Genomic DNA, 19218 nt, shown 5'->3' with positions numbered 1-19218 from the left:
GCTATTCCATGTATTCCCCTTCCATAGTCACTGGTGTGCATACCTTATCTCCCCATAGTGATGTTTTTTAGGTTTTTTGCACCCAGTTCAGACATAGAATGGAGTTCCAAACGTTATTCCTTAATGTTAGTAGTTTTTCGTTTGTGAACCCTCCCCACACACACCTATTGCCAATCCACATTATACGCATATATAGCCTGGGTCTCAGCGTCCCATACACGGTAAGTTTTTTAACTGCATGAGAGGACACACACAAGCTAGGGACCCCAACGTAGAGAAATACTTTGGCGTAGTGTTGGGGCTCTTCTGCATTGATCAATTCAGTAGCTAAATTTCTCTTTATTCATATATTCATGGCAGTAATGCAGGTTCCATTTTTCACATTTCATTCTTACAAATAGCTATTGAATTTTTCATGTCAGTATTCACACAGCAGTTTCTGCTATTCCATGTATTCCCCTTCCATAGTCACTGGTGTGCATACCTTATCTCCCCATAGTGCAGATTTACAAACCAGACTAGAGCACATAAATAGTAACCAGCTCCTGAAGTCTTGTGGACGTGACTCCTCATCTCATAGCCTTACATTATTAGGGGAAAAATACAACTGTGAAGCAATGGCGCACCACCAATGGCAGCAGGCCACGCCACTGCTATGGGGACCATGAACTAGGGGGGGGGAACAGTGGCGACTGACCGCAGTGTGTGTGAGTTTCCTTGGCTTTGATGATGTGTGTCAGACTCAGACTGAGTATCATCATCTGTAACTCAGGAGGAGCTCCTCCTGATCTGTCACTCTTCTCTCTAGTTGAATTTGCATGCGCACAACGTGCCACCTGGCTGACATAGCTTTCCAGCCATAGAGGTCAGCTTTGCACTTGGAGGCAGGCAATCGGCAGGTGTTGTTGGTTGCTACTTGCTTGCGAGCGGCTCTGCGCAGCAGAGAGTCAGGCACTGTCACAAAACAGAAGTACTGCCTTTAAAGACAGTGAGCTGGGCTCGGCGGTATTACTAGCCTACTTAGTGGTAATGGTATAGCCTAGGATTAAGATTATGTCTCAATTTATTTTCATGTGAATGCCACCCAGTAACGTGTATGCCCCCCAGTAATGTATATGCCCCTGTGACGCCCTGGGCAAGCCAGGGGTCACAGGTCATCACACCACCACACCCTACACCCCAGTTAGGAACACCAAAGCTAACCCAAAATCCTTGTTGCCTTCCTCCAGAGGCTGATGTTCACACCAGGGGGTGGGCCAGGCGGTTGGCTCCGCCCACCGAGGAGTTCACAGCTCTGGAGGCGGGAAGAACCAGGCAGATAGAGTTTGGAGGAGGAAGTGGAAGGAGTGGAAGTTTAGCCCAGGCAGGGCTTGAGTGAGGAGTAAACAAGTAGACAAGTGAAAGTAGAAGAAAGAAAACTGGAGAAAAGGAGGAAAGTAAGAGCGGTGACAGTAAGAAAGCCTGAAGTGGTCCAGCTGTGTGCAGGACAGAGTCAGCAAGGTCAGCAACGGCGGTGATTGTCCGGAGGGGTGACCGTTTGGAAGTTCCTGGAAGGACCGCGGACAGGTAGTGGCCCGGCGGTCTGGAGCAGTGTACAAAGGACAGTCAGCACCAGGGCAGGGGCCTCTCGGATCCCGGCAAGGCTAGGAGTCGCCATAATTTGCCAAATCCGTCAGTGAAGGGGACGTAGATCCCCCAACAACCAAGTCCCGATTGAAGGCAACAGCCCAACCATTACAGTAGAGACACCGCCACCGCCAGGGCACCAGTTTCTAAGGGCCAGCGCCTGCGGGCAAAGAGTAGAGCTCCTCCGGTCCAGCTTGAAGCCGGGGAGCGGGTTACCGGTGGGAACCCATCGAGACCATCAACAACATCAGGTGCAGGGAAAAGGGACATCACCGTCACCTACTGGGGAAAGCAAGTGCAGCCGTCCGTGGGAACCGTCTTTCCAGCTGTGTGTTTTACCGAGAACTGTGTCAACGTCTCAGGCTGAGTGAGTACCACAGTGCCGCAAGGCACAGCGCTGCCCCCGCATCCCTGCGCCCACCAAGACCTGCATCTCCCACCTCACCACTGGGCCCCGGGATCACCAACCCCTACCCACGGAGGGGCAACACAACAACTTGCTCCTTCACACCATCACTCCCGGGATCCCCACACCGAGCAGCGGTGGTGCTAACAAATCACCACAACCGTGGGTGGCGTCACGGACAATAAACTTTATCCCAACACCCAATCCCCTTTCACTCACGGGCGAGGAGCGCCGCTCGAGAACCCCCGGGATCCGGCCCACCGCTCGAGCCACCACTGAGCAGCAGCAGCCGGACCCGAGCGCAGTGCTGACACCCTCCTCCCCGCCCGCGACAACTTGGCGTCACGAACAGGATCTTACTGCTCTGCCGTCTGGTAGAGGTACGCCTTGTTACCGCCGGAGGTATCCGGCAGGAAAATTTCAGAAGCCGCCATCTTTGGCACGAAAAGTTCCCGCTCGAGCGTCTTCTCGAGTAGCAGAGGCGCGAAGGCCAAAACCCCGCCCCGAGAGAGGAGGGGCCGGAAAGAGCTAAGGGGGACGGAAACAAGATGTCTGCGCCCGACGGAGCCGGTGGGGGAGCGGCGGTCGCAGCCGCAGTGGCACCCGCGGATGGGAATGGGCCTGCCCAGGCCCCGGTTGCGCTAGCGGGAGGGGCCGCGGCCCCCGCGCTCGCTCAGATGATGCCGTTCTCTTTGCCCTATGCGCCCGGAGCTACCTGGCTACCGCAGTATGACGGGAAACCTGATGCTTTACAGGTCTTCCGGAAAAAGCTTAACCCGTTGCTAGAACTGTACCCCCTGACCGATAAGCAACGTGCGGCGGTAGTGCTAGGCCAGTTAACCGGCACGGCTGAGCAGGAGGCGGAGACCTGGGCCGAGGGGGACCGGCTCTCTGTAGCCACCATCTTTGAGAAGCTACAGACTGCCTTTGAGACCCGGACTGAAGCTGAGCTGAGGATGTAGTTTTACCAGTGCCGGCAACGGGCTGTAGATAGCATTCAGGACTATGCTTTACGTCTGCAGACCGCCCTCCGCACGCTAAAGCGGGTGAACCCTATCAATGAGGCGGATAGCAACAAGATGTTAGTAGAGCAATTTGTGCAGGGGATGAGATCCCCTGAGGACCGCAAGCAACTCCGGCTGTGGGCCCTGGAACACCCTGATGTGGACTTTGCTGTTTTGAAGGAACGGGCCATTAAAGCACTACAGCCCCCAGCGGCAGAAGTCTTGGAGCCAGCCCCGTGGCCCATTGAGACGGCCCCCGTTGTGGCAGCCCCTGCCCTACCAACCTCTCAAATACCTGCAACCTCAAGCAGCACAGTGGAAGAACTGGCAGCTCAGGTCCGTCGCATGGACGGAGACTTCGCCAAGATCCTTGCTGCACTACAACCTCTGACCAGATCTCAGCCTCCAGCACAGATACAGCTTGCTGACAGCCCTGAGGATGTTCCCTGGATGCAGCGGAGAAGTGCTAATAACCCGCGGAGCAGACCTCCAATCTGCTATAAGTGCCGTAAGCCTGGTCATTACTTCCGACAGTGACTGTTAAACGAGCAACCCCTGGGGCCCCGGGCCAATCCTCAGGAGTAGAACATCGTGGCCCCCCGGACTGGCGGGACCGATATATCGGGGCCCGCCCCATCATCCCCGTGGCTGTGGACGGCATACCAGTGATGGCTCTCTTGGACACTGGATCACAGGTAACCACCATACCATACACGTTGTACCAGCAGTATTGGGGAATAGACGAGCTGGCGCCCCCAGATAATAGTATAACGCTAATTGCTGCTAATGGACTCCCATTGACCCAGGTGGGGTATAAACAAGTGGCTATGACAGTGGGGCAAGCTGAACTGCAACACCAGGGTATGATTGTGATCATGAATGAACCCAGTGACCATAACCCGAAGATAGTGCTGGGAACCAATGTAATGGAGCACTGCATGGCTGATGTGTTGACCTTATTGCAACAGCTAGCCGCCAAAGCAGCGGGAAGCCGGCAGAGAGCTGTGCAGCGTGAGATCCGAGCTCTGATGTACCGCCAGCATGTAAGCTCAACAGGAGGAGAGATTGGTGGAGTGAGAGTGATGGATGTTGCTCCATTGACTGTGCCCCCTAGGAGTGAGATGATGATTTGGTGTAGGGCAGCAGTAGGGCCTCAGGGGCGTGACTACCCTGCCATGATGGAGCCCATGCCCTCCGAGCACTGGCCCACTGTAATGGCCGCCCGAGGGGTGGTGGATGTAAAAAAAAGGGAGAGTGCCCGTGAGGGTGTTGAACTGTGGGGAGGAAGAAGTCAGGCTTACCCGGTATGCCACCATTGCCAAGCTGCTCACCCTGGATCCGCACACCATTCACAAAGCCAGTCCCTCAGTCTCCCCACCTATCACCAGCACTCCCCCGCCTCAAGGGGTAGTAAAGGAGTGGCACCAACAGCTACACGTGGGTACTGACGATACTCCTACACATCACAAAGCAGGGGTGTACAGGGTGGTGCAGGAGTATGAACAGGTTTTCAGTAAACATCCACTAGACTTTGGGCAGATCAAAGGGGTCCAACACCACATCCCCACCGGTGAACACCCCCCTATCAAAAAGAGGTACAGGCCTATTCCCCCTGCACATTACCAGTGTGCCAAAGATATGTTGAGGAACATGAAGGAGGCAGGGGTTATTCAGGACAGCTGTAGTCCCTGGGCCGCTCCGTTGGTACTGGTCAAGAAGAAGGATGGTACCATGCGGATGTGTGTGGACTACCGGAAGATTAATCAGATAACCCATAAGGATGCCTACCCACTGCCTCGTATTGAAGAGTCTTTGGCTTCACTGAGAACTGCAAATTACTTCTCTACCCTTGACCTCACCAGTGGGTATTGGCAGGTGGCCGTGGCCCCGGAAGATCGGGAGAAAACCGCCTTCACCACTCCAATGGGGCTCTGTGAATTCAATAGTATGCCGTTCGGGCTGTGCAACGCCCCAGGGACCTTCCAACGGCTGATGGTGTGCTGTCTGGGACACTTAAACTTCGAGACCGTCCTATTGTACCGAGACCAACCACAGTGAGGGAAGTAAGGCAGTTTCTGGGTCTGGTGGGGTACTACCGGCGCTTTATCAAAGGGTACACGAAGATGGCTGCTCCCATGCAAGATCTACTCGTGGGACAGACCAAAGGTGGTAGGTCCCTAGGGGCCCCACTAGTGTGGGAGGAGAAGCATGAAGAATCCTTCTGCCAGCTGAAAGCGGCTTTGACTGGGGAAGAGGTCCTAGCGTATCCTGACTATGGCTGCCCATTCATCCTCTATACCGACGCCAGCAATGTGGGACTGGGAGCAGTCCTGTCCCGGGTCCAGGATGGGAAGGAGAAAGTGATAGCTAATGCTAGCCGGAAGCTTAGGCCAACCGAAAGGAACCCCGAGAACTACAGCTCCTTCAAGCTCGAGCTCCTGGCATTGGTATGGGCTATCACAGAGCGGTTCCGCCACTACTTGGCTGCAGCAAAATTCACCGCCTTCACGGACAACAATCCGTTGACCCACCTGGACACAGCCAAGCTGGGTGCATTGGAGCAGCAGTGGGTGGCCCGGCTAGCTAATTACGACTTTACCATCAAGTACCGAGCTGGCCGTGTCAATATTAATGCTGATGCACTCTCCCGAATGCCCCATTTGTCAGAAGAAGGGGGCGAGGATGATGACCTCGAGGAGATTGAGTTGCCTGCATTTCACCAGCCACCAACTGAGAAGGTACAAATACACCAACAACGGGTGGAGTTGGACCCACTGCCCAGTCAAGAGTGGCAGGAAGCTCAAAACCAGGCGCCGGCTGTCCGCCTCGTCAAGACCCTGGTGGAACAAGGTGCTGTTGGAATGGACCCTGCCGCTCCAGCTGAAGCCCAGCACTTGTGGAAGGAACGGAAACGGCTTTATCTACATCAAGGGAAGCTGTACCGTGAGCTGATCAACCCGAAGACCCATGAGAAAATCTGCCAGTTGGTTATTCCCCAAGCTGATGTGGCTACTGTTTTGCGGGCATACCATGATGGTGCCAGACACTTCGGGTGGAAGAAGCTGGAGATGCTGTTGAGAGAGCGGTTCTACTGGAGTGGGATGCGGGAGTCGGTAGAGGCCTGGTGCCGAGAGTGTGGTCCTTGCACGCTGAGAAGGAAGGACGAGGCCAGCCAGAGGGCGCCCCTACACCCAATCATCCCACATCAACCGCTGGAACTGGTCGCCCTAGACCATGTCAAGCTCACCCCCAGCAGAAGTGGGTACGCCTACGCGTTGACCATCGTAGACCACTATTCAAGATTCATGGTGGTTGTCCCCGTCAAGGACCTAACTGGTCGAACTGCTGCTCGAGCGTTCCAGGCTTATTTCTGCCGCCCACATGGATATCCAGAAAAGGTGCTTACTGACCAAGGCCCGGCTTTTGAAGCAGAGGTGTTCCACGAGTTCTGCCAGTTGTACGGTTGTAAGAAGATCCGGACCACCCCTTACCATGCCCAGACCAACGGCATGTGTGAGAAGATGAATCACTTGGTCCTGGGACTCCTCAAGACGCTACCACTGGAAGAGCGGAGCCTGTGGCCGGAGAAGCTACCCGACTTGGTCGATATGTACAACAATATCCCGTCCAGCTCGACAAAGTGCACCCCAGCATATCTGATGAGGGCGTGTCTCGGCCGCCTGCCGGTGGACCTGGAAATGGGGTTGGAGGCCCCAGAAGCACTCCCGTCGACAGCTGAATGGGAAACTCGGCGGAGAGCACAATACCGGCAGATCCAGGAGTACGTGGAAAAGAACCTAAGTCGAAGTCGAGAACAGCAGGAGCAGCAATTCAACCAGAAAGCGTCTGCGGCCCCTTTCCAGCCAGGAGATGTGGTGTTAAAGCGGAAGAGGAAGACCCACAAGCTGGATGATCAATGGGAACCAATCCCATACGTCATACAACCCACAGGATGGGAGGATGGGAAGGCCTACCAGATAAGTCGTGATCAAGGGGGCACTTTGGCCACGGTTTCCCGGGACCATCTGCAAAGGTGCCCACCAGCATTGAGGGCAATGGCTGACGTACCAGTTCCTCCACCAGCAGAGAAGGCAAAAGAGGTGATCCACACTGTGATGGGTGACTTCCCAGCAGACTGGCCTACGCAGAACGGCGCAGTGATTCTTCCAGTGATACTGTTCCCACAACCTGTGGATGAAGAAGTGGTGGAAGCGGTCAACCATGAGCCAGAACCAGTGCCAGTGCCCAGGGATGAATCTGTGCCCAGCTCCCCTACACCTCCGCCTGCCCCACATGATAGCCGGGAGGAGGAACCGATTGTTCCCTCTGCCCCACTGCCTAGCCACACTGACACCGGACCCCGGAGGTCCACCCGTCCCAACCTAGGTAGACCCCCACTTAGGTACAGGGAGACCGTCCTTTAAAAGGAGGGGGGGGGGAAGGTGTTTGTCTGAAGTTGTGTTTTTGGTTGAAAGTTTTGAAAAATAATGAAAATGATTACCGAACAGTAACCAGATTGTCTACCAGTGATTGAACCGGCCGGAGCTGGCACCGTTGTCCCCGTGGGGACCGTTTAAAAAGTTATGCATGGAGAGCTTTCCATGGACAAGCCCGAGAACTTGCAGGGCAACCACAAACGTTAAGTGGCTTGTAAATAAGTTGTTTACCGTTACCGTTTCCGCAATGCCGCCTCCGGAGAGGCAGGTTGGAGGGAGGGCCCTCAGCAGAGCAGGCTGGGGCCCAGCCACCAAAGGAACCGGTGGCTACCCTCTGGAGGGAAAGGACAGATCCCGCTCGGGTGACTTGTGCTGGACTGTGGGTCAAGGGGTGCTGCCTGGGCTTTAGGGGCAGCATCAGGGCCAGGTTGCTTGGGTGGGAGAGAGCGGAAACCGTAACCGTGAACCGTTATGCAACGTTTAAGAAATGTGCTTCCCGTTATGGGAAGAATTATTAAAAATGTAAATATGTTACCGTTTACTTTTATGCATTTTCAGAAAAATAAAACCGGTGTTGGACGGGCAGCCCGCGGACGATCTGCATTTTGCTAAGGGGGAATGTGACGCCCTGGGCAAGCCAGGGGTCACAGGTCATCACACCACCACACCCTACACCCCAGTTAGGAACACCAAAGCTAACCCAAAATCCTTGTTGCCTTCCTCCAGAGGCTGATGTTCACACCAGGGGGTGGGCCAGGCGGTTGGCTCCGCCCACCGAGGAGTTCACAGCTCTGGAGGCGGGAAGAACCAGGCAGATAGAGTTTGGAGGAGGAAGTGGAAGGAGTGGAAGTTTAGCCCAGGCAGGGCTTGAGTGAGGAGTAAACAAGTAGACAAATGAAAGTAGAAGAAAGAAAACTGGAGAAAAGGAGGAAAGTAAGAGCGGTGACAGTAAGAAAGCCTGAAGTGGTCCAGCTGTGTGCAGGACAGAGTCAGCAAGGTCAGCAACGGCGGTGACTGTCCGGAGGGGTGACCGTTTGGAAGTTCCTGGAAGGACCGCGGACGGGTAGTGGCCCGGCGGTCTGGAGCAGTGTACAAAGGACAGTCAGCACCAGGGCAGGGGCCTCTCGGACCCCGGCAAGGCTAGGAGTCGCCATAATTTGCCAAATCCGTCAGTGAAGGGGACGTAGATCCCCCAACAACCAAGTCCCGATTGAAGGCAACAGCCCAACCATTACAGTAGAGACACCGCCACCGCCAGGGCACCAGTTTCTAAGGGCCAGCGCCTGCGGGCAAAGAGTAGAGCTCCTCCGGTCCAGCTTGAAGCCAGGGAGCAGGTTACCGGTGGGAACCCATCGAGACCATCAACAACATCAGGTGCAGGGAAAAGGGACATCACTGTCACCTACTGGGGAAAGCAAGTGCAGCCGTCCGTGGGAACCGTCTTTCCAGCCGTGTGTTTTACCGAGAACTGTGTCATCGTCTCAGGCTGAGTGAGTACCACAGTGCCGCAAGGCACAGCGCTGCCCCCGCGTCCCTGCGCCCACCAAGCCCTGCATCTCCCACCTCACCACTGGGCCCCGGGATCACCAACCCCTACCCACGGAGGGTCAACACAACAACTTGCTGCTTCACACCATCACTCCCGGGATCCCCACACCAAGCAGCGGTGGTGCTAACAAATCACCACAACCGTGGGTGGCGTCACAGACAATAGACTTTATCCCAACACCCAATCCCCTTTCACTCACGGGCGAGGAGCGCCGCTCGAGAACCCCCGGGATCCGGCCCACCGCTCGAGCCACCACTGAGCAGCAGCAGCCGGACCCGAGCAGAGGGGCGAGCGCAGTGCTGACACCCTCCTCCCCGCCCGCGACACCCCCCATTAACATGTCTCCCCCCAGTAATATGTATGCCCCCCAGTACCGTATATGCCCCTCCAGAAACATGTGGGCCCCCTTAGTTATATGTATGTATGTCGTGCCCCTGAGGTGTCAGGTGCCACAGGCTATTGCATCCAGTAACAGGTGCAGTACTAACCTTGGGTTCCTGGAGAACCAGTCCTGGTAAATACCATTCAAACACACACAATTCTGCTCTTTTTCCCAGACTGGGTAACAGGCTAGAGACGGGTCTGAAGGATATCTACCAGTAGTTGGGACTTATCCAATCCGCCAGTCAGAAACCCAGGAGGGGGAGGGGCTAGTCAGAGCAGTGGACTGAGTCGGACATCTTGAAAGGGAGTCTGAAGTTGGCGTGGAGGGAGACAGAAAGTGTAAAGTGACTTGTTGGACTAAAAGGAGTACGGTCGACATGAGAGTACGGTGTGAGTACTCACGGCATCAGGCACCGGTGGGGTGCAGAGCCCTAGTTCAAGAAGACACTTCAAGCTCACCTGATAAATTTGCACGGTGAGGGAATCATCAGGGTTCCTCACCAATGTTAGGCGGGCTTTGCACGCTGCGACATCGGTAACAATGTGTTACCGATGCTGCAGCGATAGTCCCGCCCCCGTCGCACGTGCAATATCTAGTGAAAGCTGCCGTAGCGATTATTATCGCTACGGCAGTTTCACGCGCACATACCTGCCGTGCGACGTCCCTCTGGCCGGCGACCCGCCTCCTTCCTAAGGGGGCGGGTCGTGCGGCGTCACAGCGACATCACACGGCAGGCGGCCAATTGAAGTGGAGGGGCGGAGATGAGCAGGATGTAAACATCCCGCCCACCTCCGTCCTTCTCATTGCAGCCGGCGGCAGGTAAGGTGATGTTCCTCGCTCCTGCGGCTTCATACACAGCGATGTGCGCTGCCGCAGGAGCGAGGAACAACATCGTACCTGTTGCTGCACCGGCATTATGGAAATGTCGGAGGCTGCAGCGGATTTTTAAATATGAAGGACTGGAGAAAACGGGTTCCTTGCCGCGCTAAAAACCACGAGCATGTATAAATAAAATTATTCTCTTTATTTTAGATCATTCCTACGCGTTTCAGAGGCTCAATCTGCCTCCTTCCTCAGGGAAAAATAATCCTGCAGCGATGATACGATAACGACGCTTTTGCGCTCGTTCATCGTATCATCTAGGATTTACACACTACGACATCGCAAGTGACGCCGGATGTGCGTCACTTTCGATTTGACCCCACCGACTTCGCACCTGCGATGTCGTAGTGTGCAAAGCCGCCCTTAGTGTCCAGGTCACAGCAGCAAAGAGGGAACCCAGGGACTGAGACAGAGGTCCAACCCAAGAGAGGTTTAAGCTGCCTGCCATACGGGCCAGGACTGGGACAACAGGAGGGGGCCCCACAATGCTCCAGGCTACAGGGACCCACCAATTACAGACGGGTGCATGGAAGTAAAGCTCACCAGGTCACAACACCGGCACTGGGACAAAAGGAATACCAGATTAACTGAGGCCCAGATTAGTAGAGACCAGCACCAGCCAGGATGCAGCTCCACGGAACCAGTGAGTAAAGAACAAGTTAAACCGCAGCCCTTGTGTTGTCTGAATTCTTCCTGCAACTCTTTCACCAACTTTCACCATACTACAACCACCATCATTTTCCCCTGGGGCTCAGCTCTACTTGCGGAGGGCAAGCTGCTCAATACCAGCAGCCCCAGCAGTGAGAGACTTTGCAGCGGCGGCTTACCTCACCTAGTTACATAGTTACCTAGTTACATACCGCATGTGGCGTCACGAAAAACCTTTTTTTTTATTTTTTTTATTTTTCCTTCATTCCCCTTTTTAAGTGACCCCCAGGGTCACAGAACCGGGCATCGGCCAGTCCCGTGACATGTCCCTGTGATTTAAGTCCCTGGACTGAGTACCCCACAGACCTGGGGTGTCTCATGTATGCCCCTAGTAACGGTGTATGTCTCCAGTAATGTGTATGTCCCCAGTAATGTGTATGCACCCCAGTGATGTGTATGCTCCCCAATGTTGTCTATATCCCACAATGATGTCTATATCCCCCAATGATGTCTATGCCCCCAGCCCCTCTAGTTATGTATATACAGTAGTGTCAGTGTGCACTGTGCAACCATGTCTCCTAGCACTGATGCTGCCTGGCCAGCACATATATAGGAGATGGTCAGGATACCCCCACTCCTACTAAATGTTGTATTAAAGTGTATTGCATAATGTTTGTTTGTTTTGGGACATCCTCCTCTTTGAGACTGTTTATAGTTTAACCCGAGAGAAAAAGTGCGAGAAAGTGTCTGTGAGGACAGAGATTGTCTGAGGGAGATTCAAGAACTGGTTGTGCCACAGGTACGGGAAGAAAAGTCGGGACATTGCTTGGGGAGAATCCATTGAGCTTGGAGTGGGGAAAAGATGACCATGAGAAAACCCAGTGTATTGCTCAGACAGTACTCGACCCAGGAGAAGACGTCGCCCACATGAGCCCAGCTTCTCTTTGATCCAAGAGAAGAAAATCTGCCTCCATTCAGCCCCAGAGAAGTGCGCACCAATGGACTTCATACTTAGAGAGAGAACCGGTGAGTTTATACTTATGGACACTGGTTAATGTTTATTGCAGGCCTCCATAGTTAAGGCCCCGTCACACTAAGCAACATCGCTAGCAACATCGCTGCTAATGAACAACTTTTGTGACGTTGCTAGCGATGTTGCGGTGTGTGACATCCAGCAACAACCTGGCCCCTGCTGTGAGGTCGTTGATTGTTGCTGAATGTCCTGGGCCATTTTTTAGTTGTTGCTGTCCCGCTGTGAAGCACAGATCGCTGTGTGTGACAGCGAGACAGCAACAACTAAATGTGCAGGCAGCAGGAGCCGGCTTCTGCGGAGGCTGGTAACCACAGTAAACATCGGGTAACCAAGAAGCCCTGTCCTTGGTTACCCGATATTTACCTTTTGTTACCAGCCTCCTCCGCTCTCACTGTCAGTGCCGGCTCCTGCTCTGTGCACATGTAGCTGCAGGACACATCGGGTTAATTAACCCGATGTGTGCTGTAGCTAGGAGAGCAGGGAGCCAGCGCTAAGCATTGTGCGCTGCTCCCTGCTCTGTGCACATTTAGCTGCAGTACACATCGGGTAATTAACCCGATGTGTGCTGTAACTAGGAGAGCAGGAAGCCAGCGCTAAGCGGTGTGCGCTGCTCCCTGCACTCTGCACGTGTAGCTCCGTGCGCTGGTAACCAAGGTAAATATCGGGTTGGTTACCCGATATTTACCTTAGTTACCAAGCGCAGCATCTTCCACGCGGCGCTGGGGGCTGGTCACTGGTTGCTGGTGAGCTCACCAGCAACTCGTGTAGCGACGCTCCAGCGATCCCTGCCAGGTCAGGTTGCTGGTGGGATCGCTGGAGCGTCGCAGTGTGACATCTCACCAGCAACCTCCTAGCAACTTACCAGCGATCCCTATCGTTGTTGGGATCGCTGGTAAGTTGCTTAGTGTGACTGGACCTTTAGAGTGCGATGTCTGCATGGTCCCATTAGTGGAGGCTAGATAGTTTAGTACACAGAGTAGCAAAGTATAAATATATTATCTGCAGTTGTTTGTACTGTTATTCATTGTGATAGTTAAGGCAACAGTTGTAGTTCACTCCAGCTAAATAGCTCAATTATGTATTATCACCTATTTCAAAATACTCCATTCTCTGTTGCCCAGCAGCCCTTATGTGTTATCTCCCTGCAATGAAATACCCTGTTTTGTCTGTAAACTGCATCTGGTACCATAACTTACTCTGCACCATGCTGGTCCCTCAGTCAGGGCCGGCGTCAGCACCCGGCAAATCCGGTCAAATGTCGGGGCCCTGGGCTGCTGGGGGGGCCCTACTCGCAGTGGCAGGGGGGCCTGGTGCCAGCGCTGTCACCAGCCTCCTCCCCCGCCGAGGATCGCACTTTCAATTACATCGGCATCACAGGTGCCGATGCAATTGAAAGCAATGATGAGAGACAGAGCGGAGCGCTCCCTCTCTCATCATTCTCCCCGCTGTATCTGACTGTCGGCGCTCTGACAGCTCTGCAGCGAAGCATGGTGACATCACCAATACGCACCTGCAGCGAGGTCAGAGCAACAGCAGTGGACACGCTGAGGAGACTGGATCAGCGGGGGAAGGAGGAAAAGTGAGTATGTATTAATCACTGTAGCCAGACGACCATGGGAGTGCATTAAATGATACGGGGGCTGTATACTACATGAGGATGCCTAATGCTATCTGGGTCTACATTGTACTATGTACAGGCTGTATACTACATGAAGGTGCCTAATGCTATCTGGGTCTGCATTGTACTATATACAGGCTGTATACTACATGAAGGTGCCAAATGATATCTGGGTCTGCACTGTGCTATCTGGTGGCTGTATACTACATGAGGATGCCTAATGTTATCTGGGTCTGCATTGTACTATATACAGGCTGTATACTACATGAGGGTGCCTAATGCTATATGGGTCTACACTGTGCTATATGGCGGCTGTATACTACATGAGGGTCCCTAATGAAATCTGGGTCTGGACTGGTATATGGTGGCTGTATACTACATGAAGGTGCCTAATGCTATCTGCGTCTGCACTGTGCTATATGGTGGCTGTATACTACATGAGGGTGCCTAATGCTATCTGGGTCTGGACTGGTATATGGTGGCTGTATACTACATGAAGGTGCCTAATGCTATCTGGGTCTGCACTGTGCTATATGGCGGCTGTATACTACATGAGGATGCCTAATGCTATATGTGTCTGCATTGTGCTATATAAGGGCTGCTTAATGTTATATGGGGGTTGCAAACCATATGTGGTTTGCATAGTGCCATATGGGGGCTGCATTGTGCCATATGGGGGCTGCATAATACTACATGGGGGGCTACATAATACTATATGGAGGACTTTGGGGGCTTCATAATAATATGTGGAGGAATATGGGGGCTGCATACTACTATACCCCCAGAGTTGTATGTGACCTCCACTCCGGTGCTGTATATCCCTTCAGAGCTGTATGTCCCCCCACCCCAGTGCTGTATACCCCCCGAGCTGTATACCCCCAGAGCTGCATGTAACCCCCACCTCAGAGCTGTTTGTCCCCAGAGCCACTACCCCCCTCTAGAGCTGTATGCCCCCCATTGCTGTATACCCCTTTCCTCAGTAATATGTATGCCCCCCAGTAATGTGTATGTCCCCAGCCTCTCTTGTGATGTACATACAGCAGTGTCAGTGTGCTCTATGTGCGGTCATATGTCTATATGTATGTATGCCTGAATGTGTATGTGTGTGTGCATGTCTGTGTGTGGATGGGGCCCACTGAAACCCTTTCTCACAGGGCCCACAAAAACCTGGAGCCAGACCTGCCCTCAGTCATCGCTTCACACAAACAGAATTAAAGGCGTAGTGCCGGCCCAGCATAGTCACTGCTAGCAGACATGGCCGCACAGAGCACTATGCGCAGTCATGTTTGTTAAGGTGACAGCCATCACACAGCACGCCTCGCACAGCCACATGCCCGGGAGGAGCTTGACGGAGACAACCCGGAGGGATGTAAGCAAGGATTACTGCCGGCTTCCTCATTTTAGAAATGTATCTAATGTGTCTGTCTGTGCATTTAAAATGTGTATCTATGTATGTCAGTGTATAAATGTCAATGTACAGAGTTATGTCTATTTATATGTATTTTTTTATTTATCTTATCTTATTTATCTATGTGCGTGTCTGTGTGTGTGAATAGGGCCCACTGAGACTCTTTTGCCCGGGGGCCCATGAAGACCTGGAGCTGGCCCTGGGGTCTCATGCCACCTCTCTGCCTAATTTTAAATAAGAACCCCCTTCAGATTTTTCCTATGGGTCCCATGATTTCCATGTATGTCCCTGCTGTGAAGCATTCTCGGAGTTACAAGTTCATGATAGATAAGGAGCCAAAATTTGGGCCCCTTCGATACCTATATATATACAGTGCCTACAAGTAGTATTCAACCCCCTGCAGATTTAGCAGGTTTGATAAGATGCAAATAAGTTAGAGCCTGCAAACTTCAAACAAGAGCAGGATTTATTAACAGATGCATAAATCTTACAAACCAACAAGTTATGTTGCTCAGTTAAATTTTAATAAATTTTCAACATAAAAGTGTGGGTCAATTATTATTCAACCCCTAGGTTTAATATTTTGTGGAATAACCCTTGTTTGCAATTACAGCTAATAATCGTCTTTTATAAGACCTGATCAGGCCGGCACAGGTCTCTGGAGTTATCTTGGCCCACTCCTCCATGCAGATCTTCTCCAAGTTATCTAGGTTCTTTGGGTGTCTCATGTGGACTTTAATCTTGAGCTCCTTCCACAAGTTTTCAATTGGGTTAAGGTCAGGAGACTGACTAGGCCACTGCAACACCTTGATTTTTTCCCTCTTGAACCAGGCCTTTGTTTTCTTGGCTGTGTGCTTTGGGTCGTTGTCTTGTTGGAAGATGAAATGACGACCCATCTTAAGATCCTTGATGGAGGAGCGGAGGTTCTTGGCCAAAATCTCCAGGTAGGCCGTGCTATCCATCTTCCCACGGATGCGGACCAGATGGCCAGGCCCCTTGGCTGAGAAACAGCCCCACAGCATGATGCTGCCACCACCATGCTTGACTGTAGGGATGGTATTCTTGGGGTCGTATGCAGTGCCATTCAGTCTCCAAATGTCACGTGTGTGGTTGGCACCAAAGATCTCGATCTTGGTCTCATCAGACCAGAGAACCTTGAGCCAGTCTGTCTCAGAGTCCTCCAAGTGATCATGAGCAAACTGTAGACGTAGACGAGCCTTGACATGACGCTTTGAAAGTAAAGGTACCTTAAGGGCTCGTCTGGAACGGAGACCATTGCGGTGGAGTACGTTACTTATGGTATTGACTGAAACCAATGTCCCCACTGCCATGAGATCTTCCCGGAGCTCCTTCCTTGTTGTCCTTGGGTTAGCCTTGACTCTTCGGACAAGCATGGCCTCGGCACGGGTTGAAACTTTCAAAGGCTGTCCAGGCCGTGGAAGGCTAACAGTAGTTCCATAAGCCTTCCACTTCCGGATGATGCTCCCAACAGTGGAGACAGGTAGGCCCAACTCCTTGGAAAGGGTTTTGTACCCCTTGCCAGCCTTGTGACCCTCCACGATCTTGTCTCTGATGGCCTTGGAATGCTCCTTTGTCTTTCCCATGTTGACCAAGTATGAGTGCTGTTCACAAGTTTGGGGAGGGTCTTAATTAGTCAGAAAAGGCTGAAAAAAAAGATAATTAATCCAAACATGTGAAGCTCATTGTTCTTTGTGCCTGAAATATTTCTTAATACTTTAGGGGAACCAAACAGAATTCTTGTGGTTTGAGGGGTTGAATAATAAATGACCCTCTGAATAAACTTTTCACAATTTAAAAAAAAAAATAAAAAAAGAAATTACATTCTTTTTTGCTGCAGTGCATTTCACACTTCCAGGCTGATCTACAGTCCAAATGTCACAATGCCAAGTTAATTCCGAATGTGTAAACCTGCTAAATCTGCAGGGGGTTGAATACTACTTGTAGGCACTGTATATATATATATATATATATATATATATATATATATATAGATATATATAAAGTGTGTCCACCCATATTGTGTCCACCGCCATTAACTTGAGAACGGCGCCACCTGGTGGAAAACAACGGAGTTAGCATTTTTATCTTGAAAACAGAACGAGATAGAGAAAAAAAGTGAATTAAAAAATTGTAGGGCATCATCAATTCAATACGAATCGACACCTTGCATACAGAAATGCTATAATATGAAACCCATGTCCCCCCCCAAACATTGAATGCTGGTCACGCATATGGCGCTCATTTAACTTTGATGCTCAAAGTGGCCACCGTCAGCTGCAATGCACATCTGGACTCTGCACAGCATACTGTATCTTGCTGCACATTGCGCAATATGGTAGGTGACACGTTTGCACAAGCATCTGTTATACGTTGTTGAAGGTCCTGCAATGTTGGTGGAGGGGTCACATACACCTGCTGTTTGATGTGACCTCACAGAAAGAAGTCCAATGGGGTCAGGTCATGTGAGCGTGGAGGCCACTCCACGCAGCCACCATACTCAATGACTTGTAGGAAGGTCTCCATGAGGTATCGCTTCACGTCTGCAGCCTTGTAAGTTTTTCATGTTCTAATCATAGCATTTCTGTATGCAAGGTGTCGATTCATATTGAATTGATGATGCCCTACAACTTTGTAATTCACTTGTTTCTCTATCTCGTTCCGTTTTTGAGATAAAAATGCTAACTCCGTTGTTTTCCACCAGGTGGCGCTATAGGTGGTTTCATCGCGTAGCACATGGCTACTTTACTATACCTAGACACCACTTCTATGCCTATAGCTGCCGCCGTTCTCACGTTAATGGAGGTGGACAGGATATGGGTGGACCCACTGTACCACTGTATATATATATATATATATACTGTGTGTCCACCCATATCGTGTCCACCGTCATTAACTTGAGAACGGCGCCACCTGGTGGAAAACAACGGAGTTAGCATTTTTATCTTGAAAACAGAACGAGATAGAGAAAAAAGTGAATTAAAAAATTGTAGGGCATCATCAATTCAATACGAATCGACATATATTGTATATATACAATTAGTCATCTTGGTGACACATTTCATCAGTGTCTAGACAGAGCTATGAAGGTAGTGAATGAAACTCAATAATCAGCCCTGAATATATATTTTATTGAAGCTGAGTGTAATAAATATAAACCAAACCGCACAGTAACTGTGTGTGCCCAACCATGTGTTTCTACATATATATGGGAAAGTGGCACAACACACAGATTTAACAGATCAGTCACCTCAATCTTCATGAGCAGGTCCTGAAGTTCTCCTGATTCATTCATTGATAGTATTTTTTCAGCACCCTAAAATAATATAACAGAACCAATGGAGCGTTATTCATTGTATATTAGTCTTACTGTAGGATAGAAATGTAATTATATACAAAACCTGCAAATAGTCCGTTTACCACTTTCTCCTCCTTACATTATTCCGGAGCAGGGCGCCACAATCCGAAAATATGCTCTGCAATATTTATTCTTTGCAATGGGTAAGATTCGATGCTAGCAAATGAAGAAAACCTCCAAACTAAAGGTACTCTATGAGAAATCGGTAATCATAGGTGTTTTTTATTCACATGGATCAAAAAAGCTACAATATTTGTAAATAACTTACCGTAAATATTCTTGCTGAGAGCATATATGGGATATTTGGGATACGGTACTGCAAACATTGGGAGTCAAGGGGTCTATGTCAGGACTGTTGCGACATTTTTTGGAGCAGCATCAGGGGATAAATTAATATTTTTCTGTGAGGGGCATTGAGAAAGTGTCTAGACCACCTAGGGGTGGTGACTGGATTACCTTGCTACATAAGAGAGAAGCCTTTTGGATATTGAAGCTTGGCACTAGATATCCAGGTGGTTTGAATTATAAGACAGACTTGTTCTCTTTACTAATGATTGGATTTTTCATCTAAGTGTTCATGCTATAATTATTCATGATTTATTTTTTCTTCATAGCCTTTGATATGGATTATGAGCTGATAAAATCGATTTCTAACAGAATGATCCTTTATGTCCATAAAGCCTGCTTTACACGCTGCAATGTATCTTACAATGTGTCGGCGGGGTCACGTCGTAAGTGATGCACATCCGGCATTGTAAGTACATTGCAGTGTGTGACAGGTATGTGCGATTGCGATTGAACGGTAAAACGTTCATCGCATACACATCGTACCTGTCTCTGGAATTGC

At 51.0% G+C, this 19218-nt stretch overlaps 1 protein-coding gene across 1 annotated transcript in view; it reads right to left on the bottom strand.

The window, feature by feature from the left end:
• GRXCR1 (glutaredoxin and cysteine rich domain containing 1) overlaps positions 1–19218 on the bottom strand; it is a 130798-nt gene that overhangs the window by 5848 nt on the left and 105732 nt on the right. The window contains exon 4 of the mRNA XM_075333995.1: positions 18264–18329. Coding sequence (XP_075190110.1) covers positions 18264–18329 — 66 coding nt within the window. The remainder of the gene's footprint in view (positions 1–18263; positions 18330–19218) is intronic.

This window comes from Anomaloglossus baeobatrachus, chromosome 1 (assembly GCF_048569485.1).
Source record: "Anomaloglossus baeobatrachus isolate aAnoBae1 chromosome 1, aAnoBae1.hap1, whole genome shotgun sequence".
In the NCBI taxonomy this organism is placed as follows: domain Eukaryota; kingdom Metazoa; phylum Chordata; class Amphibia; order Anura; family Aromobatidae; genus Anomaloglossus; species Anomaloglossus baeobatrachus.
The sequence above is the reverse complement of the archived record's forward strand: the minus strand, read 5'-3'. Positions and strand labels throughout refer to the sequence as shown.